Source organism: Wasmannia auropunctata, unplaced genomic scaffold (genome assembly GCF_000956235.1).
Source record: "Wasmannia auropunctata unplaced genomic scaffold, wasmannia.A_1.0 LD335214.1, whole genome shotgun sequence".
Lineage (NCBI taxonomy): Eukaryota > Metazoa > Arthropoda > Insecta > Hymenoptera > Formicidae > Wasmannia > Wasmannia auropunctata.
In genome coordinates, this window is record NW_012027676.1 from 214932 (window position 1) to 236244 (window position 21313).

The 21313-nt window shown below is 41.2% G+C and overlaps 3 protein-coding genes across 4 annotated transcripts in view; all 3 read right to left on the reverse strand.

Annotated features, from left to right (window-relative positions):
* Positions 1-662: 662 nt before the first annotated feature.
* Positions 663-4546, reverse strand: LOC105457478 (transcriptional repressor scratch 1). The gene is made up of 3 exons (XM_011702160.1): positions 4474-4546; positions 2133-2936; positions 663-1347 (listed from the first exon to the last, which is right to left on the reverse strand). Exons 1-3 carry the CDS (start codon positions 4544-4546, stop codon positions 671-673), a joined length of 1554 nt encoding a protein of 517 aa, XP_011700462.1. The 3' UTR covers positions 663-670.
* Positions 4547-17244: 12698 nt separating this feature from the next.
* On the reverse strand, positions 17245-19831 carry LOC105457479 (A-kinase anchor protein 14-like). Of its 2 annotated transcripts, XM_011702162.1 has the most exons (5): positions 19661-19831; positions 19312-19422; positions 19051-19236; positions 18572-18692; positions 17245-17408 (listed from the first exon to the last, which is right to left on the reverse strand). In XM_011702162.1, the coding sequence occupies exons 1-4, from the start codon at positions 19805-19807 to the stop codon at positions 18573-18575; spliced, it is 564 nt and encodes a 187-aa protein (XP_011700464.1). In that variant the 5' UTR covers positions 19808-19831; the 3' UTR covers positions 17245-17408; position 18572. The 2 variants fall into 2 exon arrangements, with proteins under 2 accessions (XP_011700464.1, XP_011700463.1); XM_011702161.1 differs by lacking the exon at positions 17245-17408 and having other exon boundaries at positions 18526-18692.
* A 26-nt stretch (positions 19832-19857) lies between these two features.
* The window catches only part of LOC105457481 (protein furry), a 34418-nt gene continuing 32962 nt past the window's right edge, over positions 19858-21313 (reverse strand). The window contains exons 44-46 of the mRNA XM_011702168.1: positions 20963-21220; positions 20394-20895; positions 19858-20271 (exon numbers count right to left, since the gene is read on the reverse strand). Coding sequence (XP_011700470.1) covers positions 20111-20271; positions 20394-20895; positions 20963-21220 — 921 coding nt within the window. The 3' untranslated portion in view covers positions 19858-20110. The remainder of the gene's footprint in view (positions 20272-20393; positions 20896-20962; positions 21221-21313) is intronic.

A 21313-nucleotide genomic window follows, 5' to 3' on the forward strand; every position in this document is an offset into this window, starting at 1 on the left:
ACTAATCGCTAGGTGGTCCCTAATTCGGAAGATGCTTGGAATAATAATTGTCATACGCTCTGTCGATTCTTTGCTAATTCGCAATGTTATTCAGCATTATCAGACGTGATCTTTACGTTCGATTGTATAGAAATAGAACATTAATGCGACAAAGAAAAATTGTCCTATAGTCACATAATTTTTGATAACGCCTGCAAAAACGCTATCGAAATTATACAGAATCAATTATCAAATTATAACCAATACTGGTAAAAAAAATGTTTTTTAATTTGAATCAAATTTTCAATGAAAAAAGATCCACGGTAAAACAATTTACAATTAAGAAAAGCGTCGGTAATTTTGTGACTCCTTTACAATCACTCTAATAATTCAAATCTTCAATTTCTTCACTAAATCTTTTGGTATTATAGTCTCGTAAGAAACAAGATCTGATTATTTCGATTAACGATTTTTCAATAAATAACTAAAGAACATTCTAAACTTTGTTTAATTTTCTACAGAATGCCGAGAGGTTTTAAATTCTAGGATACCCTGGAATTCCAACTCAATCAAGTTTTTTGAATCTCAAGAGAATTCCCTGCTGTAAAAATTCGTGCTAAAATAAGTACGATGCCAAATCTGAATTCTCTTTATTGCTTAATTGACTTAATCGCTAAGTATTGGCCGATCTTTAAGCGATGGCCAAATTCAAGGTCATCGTGGCGGGTCTCGAGAAAGACGAGGACCTCGTCGGGTCGAGATAATCGAACGTAGTCGAGGAACTCTTAACGTCATTTTCGAAACGGAGGTGCAGGTGCTCCGGATTGGGCGATATCACCGACGTTCTGATGACCATTCTGGACACGTATTCCGGATCCTTGGTCACTAAATCGGGGCTCTGCCTCTCTGGCTCGTCCGGGGGTGTCTTCTCTCGGCAGGGTCGCTTCGACGGTGCCACCGTGGACGCGTCCGACGTCCTGGTGTGCCTGATGATCGCGGAGAACGCCGACGAGTCTTTCTGGTCACGCTCGTGCCCCAATCGAGGAACTATGACGCTGGTGGGCGACGCCGTGACGCACGACGTCGTCGGCGTTCTGTTCAAGGACGACGATAATGGAACACTCGGTTTCACCGACGACGGTGTCCTTTGCGGCTCGATCTGATCGGACTTATCTGCGGACGATCGGTGATGAGCACGCATGCAGGATGATTCCTCGTGTTTGTAGAGGTACGATTTCAGGGCGAAAGCCTTGCCGCAACGACCGCACACGTGGGGCTTGGTGTTCGAGTGTGTTTGTATATGAGCTCGTAAATTCGACTTGTCGGCAAAGGCTTTGTTGCAAATGGTGCACTTGAAAGGTTTCTCGCCTGGAAAAACAAAAATAATGAAAATATCGAGTTTTCTGTGTGTACAATTTAGTTTTGTCAATAAAACGCGTTCTTTTAAGTAATAAATAATAAAAGTAAGTATTTAAAAGAATGTATATAAAAAATGCTTGAATAATAATTGAAGAGCTTATTTTAAGAAAAGGATATAGATAAACAGATTTAAATGCTCTTTAAGGGTATATACATAAAATATAGAATAATAAAAAAAACAATTGTTTAAGAATAAATTTAAAGATAGAAAATAAAAATTGAAATAATATGTTTCATATTTTGTTATTTATTCTTTCTCGGCTGAAGATTTCAATTAATCATTTTTAATGTACCATTTAGCGCATTGAAGGACATAAATATATTGTTGTGTGTCAACTGATTTCACAGTTGCACATCTGTAATTTGTAGTTGAAAATAGTACCGCATGTTTGAGCGTGCCAAAATCACACATCGCGTGAATGATTAATTTGAATTTGTCTTCATTGAAACCCCGTTAAACTTATCGTACTCCTTTCAAAAATAGTTTGCCTTAGTTTATTTACGTAATATCTATTATTGTAAGAGAACGCAATCGGTCATCGACAAAAAAACCAGCAACTTCGCGAGTCGAACTCTGAAGTTTTATCGAGTTGAACTTGGTATAGCAAGATTAATTCTTTATTTTTTCCAAATATCTGATTACACGTACAATTGTGATAAATTATATAATTGTTTATGATTAAAGTTGTCAAGAAAAGCGGTAAATAAAGCGGTATCGCGTTAAGAAGCGTTACCTGTATGCGTGCGTATATGTCCCTGCAGCAGCCACGGCCTGGAGAAGCACTTGCCGCAATAGTGGCACTTACATCCCTGATTGTGGGTCCTCACGTGCATGCTGAACGCCGGCATGCTGACGTAGACCTTGTCGCAATGCGGGCACCTCCTGGCCTTTTTATCGCCCAGCGACCTGTGCGTCTGACGGTGTCTGGCCAGATTCGAGGAGGTCGAGTACTTCTTGCCGCAGTCGGGACACTCGTGATCCTCGTTGTCCTCCGGTTTAGGCTCCACGGCGGCCGTCCTGCGACCTTGAATCGACGCGGTCGAAGACACGGACGCCGGATCGACGCCGATACCGGGGACGACGATCGGCACTTTCGAGTGACACGATTCCTCCTGCGAGGAGCAGGAAGAAGGATGCCGCGGCGAGAGGTGAATCTTCAAGGCGGCGCTATCCTTGGAGCGAGTCTCCAGGATGTCTCTCTCGGTCTCGATCCGCTCGAAGAAGAGCCTCGTTCGTTCGCCTAGGACTTGGTCTTGGCTTTCCACCACTTGAACGGTAGGTCGAGGCCCGAGAGTCCTGCTCGCCTCCGCGGGATACTGCGCGATCCTGGGCGACGCCGGTCGCTGATAGATAACATTGCTGTGATGGATTAAGGTGCCCGCCGCCGCTGCCAGGCTGACCTCCGCCAGCTTCGTCAGGTTGTACAGTTCCTCGGGACACTCGGACGACGTCTCGCTGCCGCACTCGCTGGCGCCATCGGAAGTTGGTTGACCGCCGCTGTAGTCGGCCAGCCTCACGCTCCTCTCGGGACTGAAACCTGTATAAAAACAAAAAAAAAGAGGTGATACTCGCAAAAGAACGTAGCAAAATCTATTTTGATTAACAGTTTTTAATATAACCGGTAGTTGTTTGGCAATATATTATATGGTGTTATCTATACATATTTTATTATTCATTTCCGCAAAAGCAAGTTTTTATTTTGCATTTGATTGTGCCTTTCAGCGAATATCGCGCAAGTGATGATTTCAAGTGCAACACTTCTGATAAATCCCGACTGGTGGGGCAGGGAAATTCGACGTCGGCGCGACTTGTAAAACACCTTCGGGAGCAGGGCTCCGCTCGCTGCTCCGTTTTCGAGGAGAACGGAAATAGAGTAGCTACGCCACCAACCCCCCGCTCGCCCCCATCGTCCCTACCGCAACGCGTTTATTCCGTGTATTTCGTTTCGTAGTACCGTGTACGTGTACATACACACACGCATTGCGTTCGCGTAAGGAAGCCCGCGGTGGGGTTGACGGCATCGCGGCGGTATGTATCTTGATGGATTCTGGTGTGACGCATCTAGTGTCTCCTATTCTTAAATCCGCGCGACACACCACCTTGATCGCGAAGCAATGACCAGCAGATTTCCCCAGCTTAAATTCAGTCGAGGGAAGAAGAGGGGGAGGGGAGGAGGAAGAGGACTTTGATGTGACGTGCGTGATGCGTGAAGAATCGAGATTTTGGCATCGCGATTATTATTCTTCTGTGAAAAACATCGAATTTTGAGATTTTAATAGATGATTCAGTTACTGGAATAATTTACTTTGCTGATGCAGAAAAGATATTTTCAATGTTATCACTGCTATTAATATGTTAAATATGAATTTTTAGATTAAACTTGCAATAATCATGTCATCAATATATTGTTTTTATGTTGAATTATCATATCAAAGTTACGTATATAACAAATACAATTTTTTTTTAAGACTACAAGCGTTAGAATTTTAAGTTTTATTATTGTAAAGAAATTTTCTTTTTATGTGAAAATTATTAAAAAATGTGAAAGATTAATTAGTAATAGACAGAGAGAGATAGAGAGAGAGAGAAAGAGAGAGAGAGAGAGAGAGAGAGAGAGAGAGAGTACGTAATGCAAAAGAAAATTATATATCAATTAAAATTAATAAATTATTAAATTCAAATGTAATTATTATTCTCTCATCAAAAAATCAGCTTCAAATTATTAATTTAACACACTTAAAAATTATTTTAAAAAATATTTTAAAGATAACATTAAATTTAAACTTAAAATCAATTTACGAGAAATATATAAACTAGAACTTTTTAAATTGCATATTTTTTATCAAAATTTTTTTACTTAGTTAATAGCTTTTGAAAATTATGATAATTATTAAATAAAATTAAAAGGTTACGGTATTAAACTATAACAAAAATTTGATCACTAAAATATTTTTTCTTAAATAAATTTTTTGTATCTTTATTTTCTCTAATATATCCGATTTGTTATAATTAATTGAATTAACGCTTCATAATTTTTTTTCTTTAAATTGCAACATGCCAAATTAACAGCATACCTCTTTCAGATCCTGCGATCTCTTCTTCAACACCATTGTACCTGCGATGCGTGATCAGGAAAGCCCGCGGCATCTTCCTCGTCTCCTCGGTTTTTCTTCTCAGAGCACACAAGTCATGCTGATCAATTCAAGACTCACAAACCAACACACTTGTTGCACCGACTACTATCTGTAATAAAGGGGTGGCAACGCGAAGACGGGGTAGAACCGGTGTATCACGATATCGGGAGGAAGGATTACGATTCGTTTTGAAAGCGTGTACGTCGAGTGGCGCAGGGGTTGCGTTCGCTTCGGCAATTTCGGGCGCAATAGTTGCCCCGGCTAAGATTCGGGGCTACATATAGCAGCGCAACCTCCCTCGCCCTCCGTCTCCTCCGCTGCCGCTGCCGTCGCCGCCGCCGCCACCGCCGCGGCGCTTTTCGTCGTCGTCGTCGTCTTGTTCTTCTTCTTCTTCTTCTTCTTCTTCAGCTGCACGCGCCTCAGAAGAGAAGCGTGCCCGCCCGGTTCCCTCCCGCGCATGTGGTGATCCTATTGGTGTGTCGGCAATGTGCGACACGCGTGACGAGTGCGTGCGGAGGAGGGAGCGGATGAAAGACCGCGGGTGGTACACGACCGGTCCCCGCGGATCGCGCAGGGTGGTTGCTAACTACCCTTATCTCCTCTCGATAAGTTGTCCGTCTCATTATCGTCCATTACGAGACCCTGCCAATTGGAGCAATTATTGAATCAAATGCAAATTGGCGAAATTAATTGCCTGAGTGTACATGACGCGGTACGGTTTGTAATAATTCTTTTTATAATTTACCATGTGGTATACCATGGTAATAAGATTGAGAAAAAGATAATAAAAAACATATAATTAGCTATTATTATCTATTCTATATTTTATTATCGTTATTTTAAAATATCATGTACATGATTTTGTTTTATTTATATGAGATTTTATAGTTAAAGCACTAGGATTTATTATGCATTAAATACTATCTTAAGTAAAATCTTAAATAGCTCTTTTTATTGATGTTTTAGAAAATGGAATGCGTTTTTAGTTTTAATGTAGAAATTTTTATTTTTGATTGAGATGTATCTATTTGTTGCAGAGTGGATATCTAAAATGAATTTCATTATTCGATCATCATTATTTCTGTTTGTAATTCCTAAAGTTCAAAATATTTTCAATCTAATCTTCTACTTTTGATGATATCACATCTTTTTGCAAAGAGTAAAGAACGGAAAACAACTATTTAATAGCATGAATTTTCTACCGCACATCCAGAGTGTCTGATGAAATCAGCGCTGCTCGTCGATCTGTTTGGACGTTATTTAAACGAAGAACGATGGCGAGCAGATATGATAACGGCGCCATTTCGTCGGCGGTTACAGGGTAGAAGCACAGGTTGGTGCGCTGGGTGGTTCTTCTGGCGCGACGCCAGGCGTCCGCCGAATTTAGCATCGCGGTGCTGACTAACTCGCGTGGCATTCATTCAATCGTCGACCAAAAAGCCGCGCTGCCTGCATAGTATCTTGCTCTTTGCGCGAAACGTGTGTCCTAAGGCGAATTAGAAAAAAAAATAAATCAGGTTCCGATCTTTCTGAAGCTTATCCTAAATGCGAGGTATTCATCAAATTAGAGAATACGTGGAATTTTCTGGATTTGCTTTCTATTGACGCTTCTCTTATGATGCTTTCTCGCTTTACAAAGTTTATTACTATTTTTACTTGCAATTATTGAACGGTACCAAATATTGAATATTTCGCATAATTGGACAAATTTTATTCATTTTTACTCGAAGAAAAGGATATTTAAAAATATGATTAATTCGAGTTGAGAAATAAATGATTATTTTCAATTTGCTATTTAATTTCTTTTATTAGTAAAAAAGTTTAATCGAGAGAGATGAACTTTTCTTCATACATTATTAGTTCAATTTGTGAAAAATGTGTTTATCTCCATTTAAAATTGGTATTAATAGTTATAAATGCGAAGTTTATAGTGTACACTCATTTTTCAAGAATTCGCGACTTTTAAAATTCAGTGAAAATTTATGATTCACATTCGACGGTACTATACTGCCGTTTGATATATTTACTCTCTCCCGCGTCATTTCTCTACATATGTTATATAAAAAAAAAAATACTCGAAATTCTCTGAGGAAAAAAAAAATGAGCGTATCGACTGTCTACATTGGAGTGAAGCATAATTATTTGCGAGCTTTCGGATAAAATGCACAGTCGTAAGGAATCTCTAGATGGGAGTTGCGGAACAGGTGTCCCGGCGACGGTATCGTAAATCGTCGACGGTATCGTCGTCGAAACGGCCAAAAATAAAGTCACGAGTTCCTGCAAGCACATCGACGAGCGAGCGAGCGCAAGTAAGCGAGCGAGAGCAAGAGCGTCTTCACAACCACTGACGCAATTCGACTGCAGATCATCCATTAACGTAACCGGCACTAATAATGCCAGGCACCTCGTGGCTTTCTTTACGCGCTTTATCCGGCGGCGCATCCTACAGGTGCCCAAAGGTATTCCGTCCGCCCACTAACGCGTTTCGCGTATTTTCGGCGCTCTTGGAACGCTCCCAGATGCGGAGGAGGAGGAAATACGCGACGACAACGGAGGAGAAGATCTTGACGGATAAATCGCCACCGCGGTCACGTGCGATTCTGCCGAAAGAGTGCGGAAAAATATTCGGCGATGCGTAGAAAATTTGGAGAAAGGAGATCTGCTTTTAGGGCTCGATTTTATCAAGATGGATTGTACTGGAATGTCGATGAGAGATCTAAACAGTTTCGGTAACTGTTAAGAATGGCTACGTGGATGGTAATAATTTACCATTGATATATACAAGTTTACTAAATCGGGACAAGCTTGTACGAGGGGAGTTTCCAATTTTAGGTAATTTCTCGCCCGAAAAAAAGATGGATAAGTGTAGAGGCGGATATATTTTTTACGTCGATGGCGGGGATACCGAGTCATTAGGAGTAATTCCACGGGCCGGCGGGATCGTTTTTAAGACGAGAACGCGTGACTGTATCGTGTGTCGTAAAGTATCCGGATACGCGCACGGTTCCTCCTATAAATCAGCGGCCTCCCGCGCGCGCGGCCACCCTCTTTTCCTCACGACGCCGGCAGCAAGTACTTTCCGCGTGCCGGAAAAAAGGGAAAAGCACGCGATCGCTATTTAAAAGGCTCGTAGGTGGGCGACTTTCTAGCGGACGGAGCATGGTACCGAAGGCGGCGAGCGTGCGCGAGGAGAGAGAGAGAAAGAGAGAGAAAGAGAGAGGACTTCGACTTCGCCGCTCCTCCGGCGGCGGCCTCGGCATGGGGTTGTCGTGCTATTTTGAGGCCCTGCTGGCTCGATGCAGCTGTCGTGGTCTTCGGGTAAACCACCTCTCTTCTATTCCACGGCCGTCCGCGAGGCGCGACAAGGTAAGCCGAGGAGATCGGAATCTAGAATCTCGCGACGAGATTTGTTCCTTGACGAATTTTTCTCAAACTCCTTCGTTTCTCAGAGACACTCGCCGATTTTTGCCTCTCGATGTCGGCAGGCGAAATCGAGTGATCTCTTCAACTTTTAATTATATATTCGCATTCTAGTATTGTAGATAAATGGATTAAAATAAAAATTGTAGCATGTATCATAATTGTAATAATTTTTTTGTTACACATCATAATGAAGTTAAACAAAAATCCTTTGGAACGATGCAATTTTTATAAAATATAATTGCAATACGATTTTGTGACAAATTATTTCTCAGTCTTGTTGAAGTTACAAAAAATGTTTTTCCTATAATATATAAATACACAGGCCTTACACAATTTTATTTATGATATAAATTTTGCACCAAATAGAGTTGCATAATGAAATTAACAAAAACTGAGCGTTGCTACCAAATGGCTGCTAAAAAAGTTTCTACGCCGTGGACACAAATCACAAACATTTACAGCAAAACCACAGACATCGACGAAATAATAATCAATCCTCCGAAAGAATTTTCGCAGCTAAACACTCATGCGCCTAGGAGATTCGTAATCGGACGAACCTGTTAAACTGTCCGGGATTCCGAGAATAGCAATACGATGACGAGGACGCGCTTCCGCGAAACGGTGCGTCTCGCGTCGGCGGGAAAGCGGAATAAAAGTCCGCCGTGGGCCGCCTTCCGCGGAAGGAGCGCCCACCGGAGGATGAGGGATGAAGACGAGGCCGAAGATGAGCCGCGCGGAGATCTCTTGGCCGGGCGCCAAGACGTCCAAGATTTTCAGCCGTTTACGTGTACCTACATCCAACTTTTCCGTCTGCGCTTTCCTTTCGGCTCCCCAATGCGTCCTCTAGGATCTAGGGTGCAATGACACCGGGACGACGCGGCTTAATGACTATTCTCTATTCACGGTACGTGAATCATTATGCGGGAATAGGCGTTGCACGCGCGCCTCGATTATGTTCCGCCGCATTGTTGCTGTTTTTAGGCACGTGAAAGGGGAGAACAATACACCGTGGTAGATAGATGATAGATAGACGATTCTACTTTGCCTTAAGATCAAATTTCATGATGAACACAGGAAGAGATTACACGTTCGTTGAAAACGTGAACGTAAATATGAGTAAACTGTAATAAAATACTCAATATAATCGCGGGAAATTCTACGTGTGAGCGTAAAACGAAAATAATAAAATTAATTAACTGTATCGCATTCTTATATTTAACTTATTTACCGTTGCAAGAGACAAAGTGTCAGTTTAATTACTTAAATAAGGAATTGAGGAATAAAGCACTGACAATGTAATTTATACACGGTTCAGTATTAAAGCAAGACAGATATCTTGAGAATACAGATCTGAGATATTTAGACATGGCGAAGAAATATAACGGGTTGATACTTTCGATGGATTGAGCAGGGTTTGGGGAGGAAAAAAAGGTTCGAGTGCCGGTGACAAAAAAAAACGTCGACCGGAACGACTCTTAATTTAGTTCTGGGTGCAAGAGGTTAACGCTGGGTGGAGACGTCCGTGGAAGCGCCTCCCCTAAGGGGAGAGCATCGTAAGACACGTTGGCTCGTGTTCGGAGGAATGTCCTCGAGGATAAAAGGAGACAGTTCCTTCCGGAGACAGCGATCAGCCGCCTGTTTCATATCCCCCCCTTCGATCGTGTTGCTATTCTTACACCGCCATCAGTACGAATTCAGCTACTTGCCCTTCGTCTCGGTGTTGCTGGAGTGCTCCCCTTCAAAGGGAAGCTGTCCAAATGGTCATTTGATATTATTCAATACAATTCTACGCTCTAATTGACAATGCAGTTGTACGTAATATATTTAATCACGTTGAAAATAATGAGTTTTTTTGTCACTTACAATCGTACTGCTTTATCTATTTATTTTATATCAAATTGGTATAGTTATCACACTCTTATTTTTGCATCGTACCAAGAATTAGAATGATATTAATTATAAATTGATTGTTGTGAATTTATATATTATATTTATATTGGTAAATAAAATCCTTTTATCTTTTTGTATGTGTTTCAAAGATATATAGATTACAATACTTTGATGTAGTCCCGAAGGCGAGATGTTTTTTTTTTCAATACACGATCGCACCCTCTCCTTTTATGCGTGTCTATACTTATCTATTCATCTCCAAGCTCGGTTCCTGACGCTTCGATCGAGATCGCAGACGCCTCGCTCTCCGCAGCCAGTGTAGGGTTTCGTCGTGAAATTCGTAAATGAGCCCCCGTGACTCGTGCTTCTGAATGGAAACCGACGGGGCCGACGGTTTTTACGAAAGCTGCCACAGGATGCGGGTGCGCGCAACGGAGGAAGGGGTGGCGACGCTCATTTTCGTTCTTTTTGGCGTTTTTTTTCTGACTCGCCTCTCCGTCGGTCTCGCGAAGAAATCGGAGAGAAAAGGGAGAAACACACCGCCAGCTGATCACCGCCACCGCCGCGCCGTGCCGTTTCTAAAAAGGGGGCCCGGGCTCGCAAAATGCGAGCACGTGCTCCCTCCGCTTTCGGTTTTGCATGCCTGGTTGCCACCTGCGAAGACGGGCTCGTCTCGTAGTGTGTGCCGCAGTCTGACCTGGTCGCAATTAATCTCGGGTACTCCACTTTCTGCAGCCTCCTTTGTCCCGGGACCGCGTGGATCAATAGACGATCAGAAGGATCTAATTCATACAAGATTCGTTCTTTAAAAGCGATTCTTCTAATTTAAACGGAGAAGTCTTGATATCAAAATATTTAAATAATTTAATTGAGTATTTTTGTGGAAGCAAATTTTGATGTAGCTCTAATAGCCGAATATTATTGTGAGCCAGATACCGTCAAGAAAAAGAACTTACCAACGATTTATGCATAGCAGCCTCGGTGATGACAGAGCTAATTACTCATCCGAAATGTCGGGAATGTTGATGACTTCCGTTCTCGCTTGCATTATCGGAAACTCGTGATTTTCACGCAACTAATGGATGCGACCCGCTAAGCAAATCTTGCATAGGAGACACTTTCATTCTGCAAAATATCGTTCTTCGGAATTAGAAGAGCGGAATGATTCAAGCTGCTTGGTCAAGGCTGTGCATTCGCATGCCAGCGTCATTATTCTCTTTCTTTCATCGCTATTGCCCAGGCGGTCTTTATGGTGCGTGGTAGCAGGAAAAAGGAAGTGAACTAGACGGTAAACGACTAAGGTCATGGTCTCAAACGATACATGTGACAAATTAGCAAGAAAGTATAATCGTTGTCAGCTTAACAAATTATTGGTATGTCTATAAGGAAACATAAATCTTCGTGACGGTTTCTGATTGAAAAGGGCAATCATAAATTTACTTTGTCGTATCGCTTAAATTCAATTTCTTCTCTATCTCACACCAGACGTCTTCGTCGTTTATCATGATGATAAAAAAAAGGGCTCTCATCGTCTATTAAATCTCCCCGTGATTTTTATTCGATACATGTGTCGACGATTGATCTTCATCGCCGGCGGAAACGCCATTGTCTGAGAACATCTCCTTGTCAGACCCGTGCCGTTGGAAAAACGGCGAGGAGGGCGGTTAAAGGGACCCCGAAGAGGGTCGCGGATATACAACCGAGTCACCGGTGGCAATAGGCACGCGACCGACACGCGCCCACCCTCTCCATCTCTTTCTCTCTCTCTCTCTTCGTCTCATCTCCGGGCTCGAATTCCCTTTTCCACCGCCTTCCCTTTAACACGCGCGCGTCTACAAGACGCATGCGACCTATGCACGCGATCATCCCGAGGCTCTATGGCCTCTATGCCCATATGGGCATCTCGAAACATCGACAGCAGCAATCGGTAGTCCCGTTGCCGGGGCGATTTAATCAAACTTTTTTTTCATACAACTTAAAACTATGTAAAAATCGTATACATGTATTTTTTTAAATTGAATTTTAGAAAAAATTATATTCCATCGCAATCTCTCTTTTACATCTCTCTTTTATATCATTTGACGATCTAAACAAGGAAATTAATGTTTTTTGATAATCATTAGATATTAATGTACGAATAATACGATTGAGTGAAAGAGATATGCCCAAATAACAGAACTAGCATATAATTTGAAACACACAACTGATCAGAATAATTTGACAAAGTGTATTAATATTGTGTAAAAGTATATACGCATATTAACGTTACGGCAAATTGATTCTGCATCTCTTAATTACGTTGTTTTGAACATAATTATTTCGAAATGTGCCTTGACGCAAAAGAGTTTCGGAAATAATTCGTACAAACATCGCGTGCGTCACTATGTACCTTGTGTAGAAGTATAATATTAGACACCCGGTGGACGCGCATCTCGTACGTTGATATCTCCGCCGCTATAAGATCCACGGGAATATCGCATACTGTACGTACGTGCGCGTTTCGGATGCGTGCGTGTGCGTGCCCATTCAGAAACTCTTCTTTCTAGTGGCCCATTGAAGAATCCAGCCGCGACTCGATGCGCCCGTTAAGCCGTGTTATCTTAGCACTTTCGGGCCCGAAGGTATCGGATTTGTATTTTGCCACCGTTTCCGGGTGTCTATGGATGATCTGTGAATTAGACAACATACATTAATAGTCTTATAATGTATGACGTTGTGCAAGACAAGTCTACACAAATAATTTATGTTGGAAGCAGCGTAAATCCGATCTCATAAATTTGAAATCGATTTATTTGAATCGAAATTGATATTAATTAACTTCGACTTGCAGAACGTGGCCATACATTTTTCTAGATATACTTATTTGAATAATGTTTGATTGAGATTGTAGGGATGTATCTAGGCATTACGACATGCTTAGCGATCGAAGCTAGCAAATGAATGATTAAGGTCGATGAAGACGAAAATGCGATCTGTCGTAACGAGGGAAATCGGACATCTCTAAGTTTAGCTCGTATTTGCATGCAGATCAGGGACGGATTCGAGTTGCCAAGGCGCCATAATATATAAGAATCGATAGATTTTTTTTCAATGGAGAGATTCGGAAGAAGTATATAAACTACTTGTCACGCGGTAAATCTTTTACGTTTTGTTTTAAATCAACATGCGACACAATGTTTACAATCTTCGAAGTTTTCTAAAAAAAAAATATTGAATTATCAATTTCAAAATTTCAGTCATTCAAGATTTACGAGTTATTGAGTTCTTTGAATTCTTTGAACGTTAAGTTTCTTAATCGTCAATTAGATAATTATATACAGAATTATTTCGATATAATGCGCTATTTAAATTAACCGATTGTAATTTTTATCGTTCAGTCTGACGTTATTGGCAAGCTCCTGTAAGAAGTATTGGTGTTGCACAAGGATTTTCCTTTACTACGATCTAGAAATACTAATTTCGGAATCACCACTCCACCGATTTATCTCTCACCCATTGACGAAAGCACAGCATGACAGGAAACGCAGCTCTTGTGATGATTGTCGGTTTCCGGATGCGTTTGCCTCACAATTGTAGATCAGATCCCATCTGCTAAAAAATAAAGGGCAGAAATTAGGCAAAATTAATTAAACGACAGACGAGGGTAAAACATTTAAAAAAAAAACACATTTGTATCATAAAACAAAAATCCAAGTTAAAAAAAGTATTTATTCTGGAAATAATTCAAGAATTTATAGTGGAATTTTCTTTGACTTTTATACGCTATGTCAAATTTGATAAAAATGACAGTTATATGCACATGTAGTTAGTTATACATTTATGTGTAAGTTATGTGCGCGTAAGTCTTATATAAAGTTGCAAGCGACATTCGCCTAATTTTATGCCTCTGACATCGTAATTGAAGACATCTCGCGCAGGTGTGGCTAGCCCTTAATAGAAATAGCAAATAGAACGATCGCGCCTCGTAGAGCGTTATTAAAAAAAATCTAATTAACTGAAAGATATGCAGACTGGCACTTCAGTCCCGAGTTGAAATACCGCGATTTCGCACGGCTGCAACAAGTTTAGAGAGAAGCGAGTTTTTTGGCTGATTACCAACGATTAAACGGTATCTATAGGCGACGACGATGATAGCGAGCGGCTTGGCATGGTGGGTCGCGCTTATGTATCGCGACTCGATTTAACTATCGCCGTTATGTCCGTGTCTACCTGTCGTCGGCAGCGCAAGAATCCGTGGATCCGACCGATGCCAATGATCGAAAAATAGATACGAACGCAACCTGTTCGAAATAGCCGAAGTGAAACCTATGACACGCGAAGCGCGTGGCTCGTTCAAGCCGCCGTAACATTACGTCCAAACCTGTGGATCGTCGATTAATCTACGAGTATAAAGTGGCAATCAAATTTTCAATACAAAAAATTGAGAGACAAGAAGATTATTAATTTTTTAATTTAGTTGGAAAAAAGTAAGCTTGATTGAAATTTACTGACTTCTTTAGCTGAGGAATCATGTATATTAATATCGTCGATTTTAAGATCGAGATATTTCATTGCTCTTTTCTAATTTCCATTTTAATTTTCTCTCTCGCAGGTCAAGAGATCACTCGCGGCCGCGAAGGTGTCTAAGCCCAAAAGGAGGAAGGGAATCTAATTATAGAAGTCGTTGTACCGCGTGCTCAGCGGAGAACGATGGAGGGTGTGAGTGCGGGTGCACGAATAAGAATCGGTTGTGCATTGGGCGGCCATAAAATGCAGTCTGCATCCGCTCGACGCAGATGTACCGCGGAACGGGGTTCGTTCCTCCTACGAGGAGTCCGCAAAGGATCTCTCATTTTGATGTTAGGCGACCTACCAAGATGTACCCGGTACAATGAGCTAGAATGAAGATCCGCGAAACGCGATTAATCGAACCGCCACGCTATAGAGACTCTCTTTGAACCTTTCAGATATCATCCGGATATTGCCCGACTGGTTCAAATGAAGCCCGGATTTGAGCACATTACATTTGTTGCAATCTTCACATATACCCATACACATTCAAACATAAATATCTCTGTGCATGAATAATTATTTATCTTAACGCTCAATGTTAATTTATTGATAATTTATTGATAATACGAGATAATGAAGACTTAAATTATTTTAAAAAATCGAATATTTAAAAACGGACAATTATGATTTTTTAAAGACTTGTCTCTTCAATCAAGGAAGGAATGAAAGTAAAATAATATTATCTCTTGTGCTCGATATTAATCGAAGTACTTCATTGAAAACTTTTTTAGCATATTAACATGCTGTCTTGGATATGGCATGACTTCGTTCATTACGCCGTTCATTCATCCGGGAGCCATGTGGTTCATTGCTAACCCGTGCGGCACTTCCTGTCTCGTACAGTGATAAAAAAAAAGATTCTAGTGCTTTATACTAAGTTTTATTAGGGAAAAATCATGAGAATAGCTCAAAATTATATACACATGTGCAAATGTGTATGTGTAAAATATAACGAAAGAAATTATTTCAAATATTCTAAATGTATCTATATATGCAACTCCTCATTTGATTTGCCATACTTAAGTTAATTAAAAATCAATATCAGATAGTTATATTTGATCATGTCAAGCACAATGCGAGCGAGCTAAAGAGCAGTACAAAAAAATCAGAGATCTATTCTCCCTGTAAGAAACAGTTTTCATTCTTTTTAGTTACCATTACTCCGTAATGCAAATAGTTTTTTTTTCAATTTCGTTAATGTAAGCTTCCGTCGATCGTTCCTGGAGTAAAGTTCGATTGCGCCGTACGTACGTCGACGAGTTCCAGCTGCTAGATCTCGCGCGTGATCAACTCGTGCCGGGCAGGCTGCGATTATTATTGTTTCCCTTTTTCTCCTCTCTCTCTCTCTCTCTCTCTCTCTCTCTTCCGAAGTAGCCGAGTGTATGCCCGTGACGTGGCCATGTAAGGGCTAGGCGGGGGTGCCATGCCGGGGCCGCTAATTTTAGATCGACTCCCGTGCTTCCAGGAGTCGACTCGGCGAATCGGCAGCTGGTGATTCGACGAGCCGCTGCCTCTCGCGCGCGCACGTGGGTCCGGTATACAATGCGTGTGTCGCGCGCGGCGTCCACCGGTCATCCCCCTTCTCGCTTCTCTCGTCTCGGAGAAGGCCGACGTGTCCGATCGTCTTGGTCCAGATGCATCTCGCGATCCCTCTTCCTTCGGAACACGCGGTCACAATCGATCAAGAGAGTCTTCATGTTACATATATATCGTAAAGAAATTGCGCTATAGGTGTTGAATTTTGTCGTTTCCTGTTTTTTTATAAGTTAAAATAATAAAACGTACAAGTATACATATATAGTAAGTAATTGTACATATTCTATATATTTTTAATTTTATTGTACTTATATATGTATTTTAATTGAATTTCCGACTGTGCAACTCACAGAGTAGAACACGAGAAGAACCGGAAACGAAGCGGAGACTTTGAAAAGTGTCAGAGAAAACCGCGGGTAGAGCGGGCACATCCAAGACACATCCTTTCGCTACCGACGTGGAAAGGGGAAATGAACGCGTGTACGAGCGTTATTCCTTTGAGGCGCGAACCAAGGCGGCAGGGGGTAAAACCGAGAGATCTGGTGGCGGCTGGTGCAGCGGATGTTTGAAGCCGCTGAAGAAAGGCGAGGCGGTGGTTCCTGTCGTGGCTTCCCTCGCGCCTCGTCTCCGCCGCCTTACGCGGCCGTCCCTCGCGAGCCTCCGTTTCTCGGTCAGCGTGTAGGAGGCACGCATTTCGGCGGATGTGATGTTTAGGACAGGAACCACCCCGCGACTGACAAAAAGCCCAGCGCCGTATAAATAGGCGGTGGTTGTTGCCACCGCGGTTGGCGGTCGTAAACCGATCTCGCGCGCTCTGACCCACATAACTCGGATTGATTGTTTGTGAACGAGCGATCGGTCTTTCGCCCGCTTGGAGAACGGATCCTCGACGGAAGAAAAAGAATCGTGTCAGTCACGGCTCCAGCACTAATTGCGTGATTAGTCTTTCATGATACGTATGCACATATGTATATTACAGACGTTAATTAAAAGTTTAAATCTAATTATAACACTAACACACACACACACATACCCAAAACTTTCAAGATCAAAAAATCGAAAGTGAAATGCCAAAATCTTTAAGTTTTTTTTTAATATCTAGCTATAGAAAGAAAAATTAAATCGATATTGTTAAAAACGCAATCACGTATCTAGGTTTCGACTTACCCAACACGTGGCCTATTATCTCTTCTGGCTCCTGCTGAGGCATCGAGAGACCTCCCGGCGTCGTTCGGCCCCGCATGTGCACAAGCGAGGGGCCCTCTTAGGTTTTCTAATTGTTTCATTCATTCGTCGGTCTGATTATCCAAAGAGAATGCGTAAAAGAGATTAGGATCGGGCCCAGGGACCAACGCGGAGTTCACACCTCCTCGGTGTCCTCCGCGGGATTGTAAATAGATTCTTTTTGTGGTCGGCTACGTGCACCAACTCCGTGGGAGAGAGAATGAATGAAACCACCAACCACGTATTGATATCTAAACGAAAGAGTGAATGTAAAGTTAGAAAATTCATTTAATCGATTTAATGGCAGTACAAAATTTTTAAATAAAAATTTTAATAACTGCATTAAAATAAATATTCTTGTTTCTTTTTGTTACATGTGCCATTTAGTAAATGTATAAAGAACGTATTGATATCTATCATAGTTCAATGTTAGCAAGCAGCCCGAAGGCATTGGTTTATAAATGAAAATATCAACTTGTATGAAGAAGAGAAGAGGATTTTCATGCGTACATTTTCTCAAGGAATTTTTGATGTAAAATTTCAAATTTCTTATAGAATAATTATATAAGAAATTTGAAATTTTACATCAAAAATTCCTTGAGAAAATGTACGCATAAAAATCCTCTTATTCTATAAGAAATTTGAAATTTTACATAAAAAAATTTCTTGAAAAAATGTACGCATGAAAATCCTCTTCCCTTCTTCATAAAAGTTGATATTTTCATTTATAAACCAATGCCTTCGGGCTGCTAACATTGAACTATGATAGATATCAATACGTTCTTTATACATTTACTAAATGGCACATGTAACAAAAAAAAAACAAGAATATTTATTTTAATGCAGTTATTAAAATTTTTATTTAAAAATTTTGCCATTAAATCGATTAAGTGAATTTTCTAACTTTACATTCACTCTTTCGTTTCTACAGCTGTAGACAAGGAAATGCTGTCAATACTGTAATGATTGGCGTTAATGATTTAATGCAAAGGTCGTAAATGTGCGATTGGGAATGGCAATACGGCAGCGCGCGGTACGTACTCTCTTACGAAGCGGGGTATCACCTGCTCGTATTGTTTAACCGAGTGGAATGAAACGGCGTCCGGTGCTGGACCAGATTGCACGCCGGCGCGTGCCCGATTCGCGGAAATCCGACACTCTTACTTTTACGACATTCTGCACGGTGCACAGGCGCTTAAAAATCTGCCCTGAAAAGCTGCAGCCGTTTCACGGTGCGACGCGTGCTTGCGTTTACACAGGATATGTTTGAAGTGTATCACATTTTCGCATATTAATTCTTATTATTAAGTCATTATCGAAAAAAATTATTTTACAATTGTACAATTTTAAGAGAGAAAAAAATACAACTTTTTTTTGAAGAACATTTTTTTTTAGAATTAAGAAAGATCGATACCTTAAAATGTGAAAGTTTTGAACAGCATGGTTTTCATGTCGAGAATGTCGTAAAGCCACTTCGGTTTAAAAACTACGCTCAACCGATGCACAAACTGATGTCCCTCGAATACATACGTGACCTAAAAAGTTATGTTTATGGAAGCGTGTTTAATGTAAGTTTTTAATTTAACACGTGGCTATTTATGTATAAAAAATCCAGCTAGTATTCTATTACTTCAGATACAAATTTTCTCGTAAATGTAATGTTATATGTATATAGAAGGATATATTTCTATAGTTTTCAAATATTTATGTTGTATCACATTCAAACTATGATAAAACATGCTAAAAGTGATTCCTGATATTACCCAGATCTGCTCGTTCTCGCCGACATGTAATCGACATGCACGCAAGAGAGAGGGAGAAAGAGAAAGAGAGAGAAAGAGAGAGTCAGAAAAAGCAAGGGGAAAGAGCTGAAAATATACATAACAAACTAACGTCGACTGGAAAGTGCGGCGGCTGCACGCGACTCGCCACGATGCAGAAGTACACGCTGACAGTCACATATGGCTCCGGATATGCCGGTGTGGGTATGCTCCATAGAACCTGATACATGTAGAATTCGGCGGTCCCTTCTCTGTTAAGACCGATAAACTTTACGTGAAACATCCAGCTTCTCAGAGCCTGCGGAAGATTGACAAAACGCGTTATTTCGTTTCCCCTTCCCTTGGTCGCGATCGACCTCTTTCTCAATTGTACCGATAATTGATTCCATCTGAGCATCTCCTTCTTCAAACTTCGCAAGCCGTTTCGCACATTCATATCTCCGCACGTAGGCCAGTCTGTGCAACTGAGCGAGGACTGACTATCCTAACATTTAAGAGCGATCGATAGAAATAATTATTTAGAGCGATACAGACAATTGTTATATATATATATATAAAATATATGTTTTATATATTTATATATATATATATAAAACATATATATATATATATATATAAAACAATTATTGAAACAATATCCCATATATATATATATATGGAATATTGTTTCAATAATACATATAAAAATGTACGATTATTGACAGATAAAACGCTTAACGAACCATGACAGCGACAATCTTTATCGCGGCGGTAATCGCAGAATCGATGAATCTTCTCACGAAACGCGTCACATCTTGACAAGATTCAGAAACCTGTTGCTCTTCCTCAAACCGTGTGTTATACACTGACCGCGTCTTTTGCATAATCATCCTGATTAGATATCCTGTAAAGATTGTGTGCGAATTTCAAAATGTCATCCTCGAGATTTTGATGATTTATTTTGCCAAATTTACAATCGATAGCGATTCGTTACGTTACTTTCTTCGCATTAAAAAAAAAACAACGACGGTCTAAGAACTTTTTTCGTGATATAGGTATATATATACATTTACCTACCATCGTATACAAGACATCTACGTATGTACGTATAACAATTAAATATGTATGTATACGTCGCCTTAAATCTATATACGAGAACGTAGATTCGTAATATTACGTGATTAAAGCTTATATTAACATTCGTTTTTTGAGTGATTGGAGTCATGTTGATTGCGCGCGGTCTTCGTGGACGCTTCCAAGCCTGTCACGGCCGCCAGCACCTCGAACAGACTTTCCATCAGTCTGCCAAATATTTCTGACATCTCGTCGTCCTTCCTCGTCACTACGAATATATCTACAACATATTGATATGCAAAACATAAATCAACATATATTTCATGTACGCAGCATGAATATATAAGTATACAACTGTATTAAAATATTATTCAATATTTAATACAGTCTGTTTGAACTCACCCGATCTATCTTGACCTATGTATTTGCAGTACATATTAACGGCAGTCGTTACGTCGTCGTCATCGTGAAAAGGATCTCCGGGCCATTGTGCCCTGTGCAGTCTCACGGCTTCGAGCGCCGGACACCACCGTGCGTTTCTCAGCAGTTCGGCGACTCTGGCGACCTCTTCCACGGCTCCGGAGCCCGGCAGAGGACTGGGACTTGGTGTCGGTGTGGGTGTCCCCCGTTCGCTCTCGGTGCTCTCTTCGAGCGCTCTGCTCAACGCCACCTTCATATTGGCGATCTCGACCGATAGGTCTTGCAGAGGAATCTGTACGTTTCTCGCGGCATTCATTAGTGCCCCGAGCATTTTGTTCGACGCCTCGATCAGCAGAAGCAGTTGAAAGTGTAGCTTGTAGAGCGCTCTACCGAGATCTAACAGCATCTCTTCGACGCCCGCTTCCGTCGTGTGACTGCCGCCTAACGCCTGAAGCTTAGCGGTTGCTTTAGCTGCCTCCAAGCACTGAAAAGGAAACGAATACCATGATTGTCTGTCTTAATCAGTTGTCGAGCGTCTTAACGAAACTCACTTCCGTAGCATGATCCTTCCTATCCAGAAATGTCTCCAGATGCTCCTGAACCTCCAGCATTCCAAAGCGTAGCGTCTCGTTTAGCCGCTGATTCGCGAATATCGTCACCGAGAACCACACCAGAGGCGGCTCGGCTTTTGAACTAAGTAGCTCGGCGTGACCAGATAAATGGCAACCCAAGTGAGCTGAAGCCGAGCTGCCGTTACGAAGCAGAGCACTTGCCTCGCGCGTAAGTCCGACGGATTTACTGCTCACATCCTACGAAACACAACAATGGTCTAATAACTTTCCTTGAAAAAAATAATTTACTGATCTTTTTTTTAAATTTAGCAGTATTAGTTTTTTAATAAA

Bases quoted from the DNA above. Each gene is read 5' to 3' on its own strand.
- LOC105457479 (XM_011702162.1), bottom strand. From the start codon at position 19,807: ATGATTATGCAAAAGACGCGGTCAGTGTATAACACACGGTTTGAGGAA. The intron at 19,423-19,660 runs GTTCGTTAAGCG...CTTAAATGTTAG, and splicing joins TAAAGATTGTCGCTGTCATG to GATAGTCAGTCCTCGCTCAG. The intron at 19,237-19,311 runs GTACAATTGAGA...AATCTTCCGCAG, and splicing joins TCAGATGGAATCAATTATCG to GCTCTGAGAAGCTGGATGTT.
- LOC105457478 (XM_011702160.1), bottom strand. From the start codon at position 4,546: ATGCCGCGGGCTTTCCTGATCACGCATCGCAGGTACAATGGTGTTGAA. The intron at 2,937-4,473 runs GTATGCTGTTAA...GTTTTTATACAG, and splicing joins GATCGCAGGATCTGAAAGAG to GTTTCAGTCCCGAGAGGAGC. The intron at 1,348-2,132 runs GTAACGCTTCTT...TTGTTTTTCCAG, and splicing joins ACATATACGCACGCATACAG to GCGAGAAACCTTTCAAGTGC.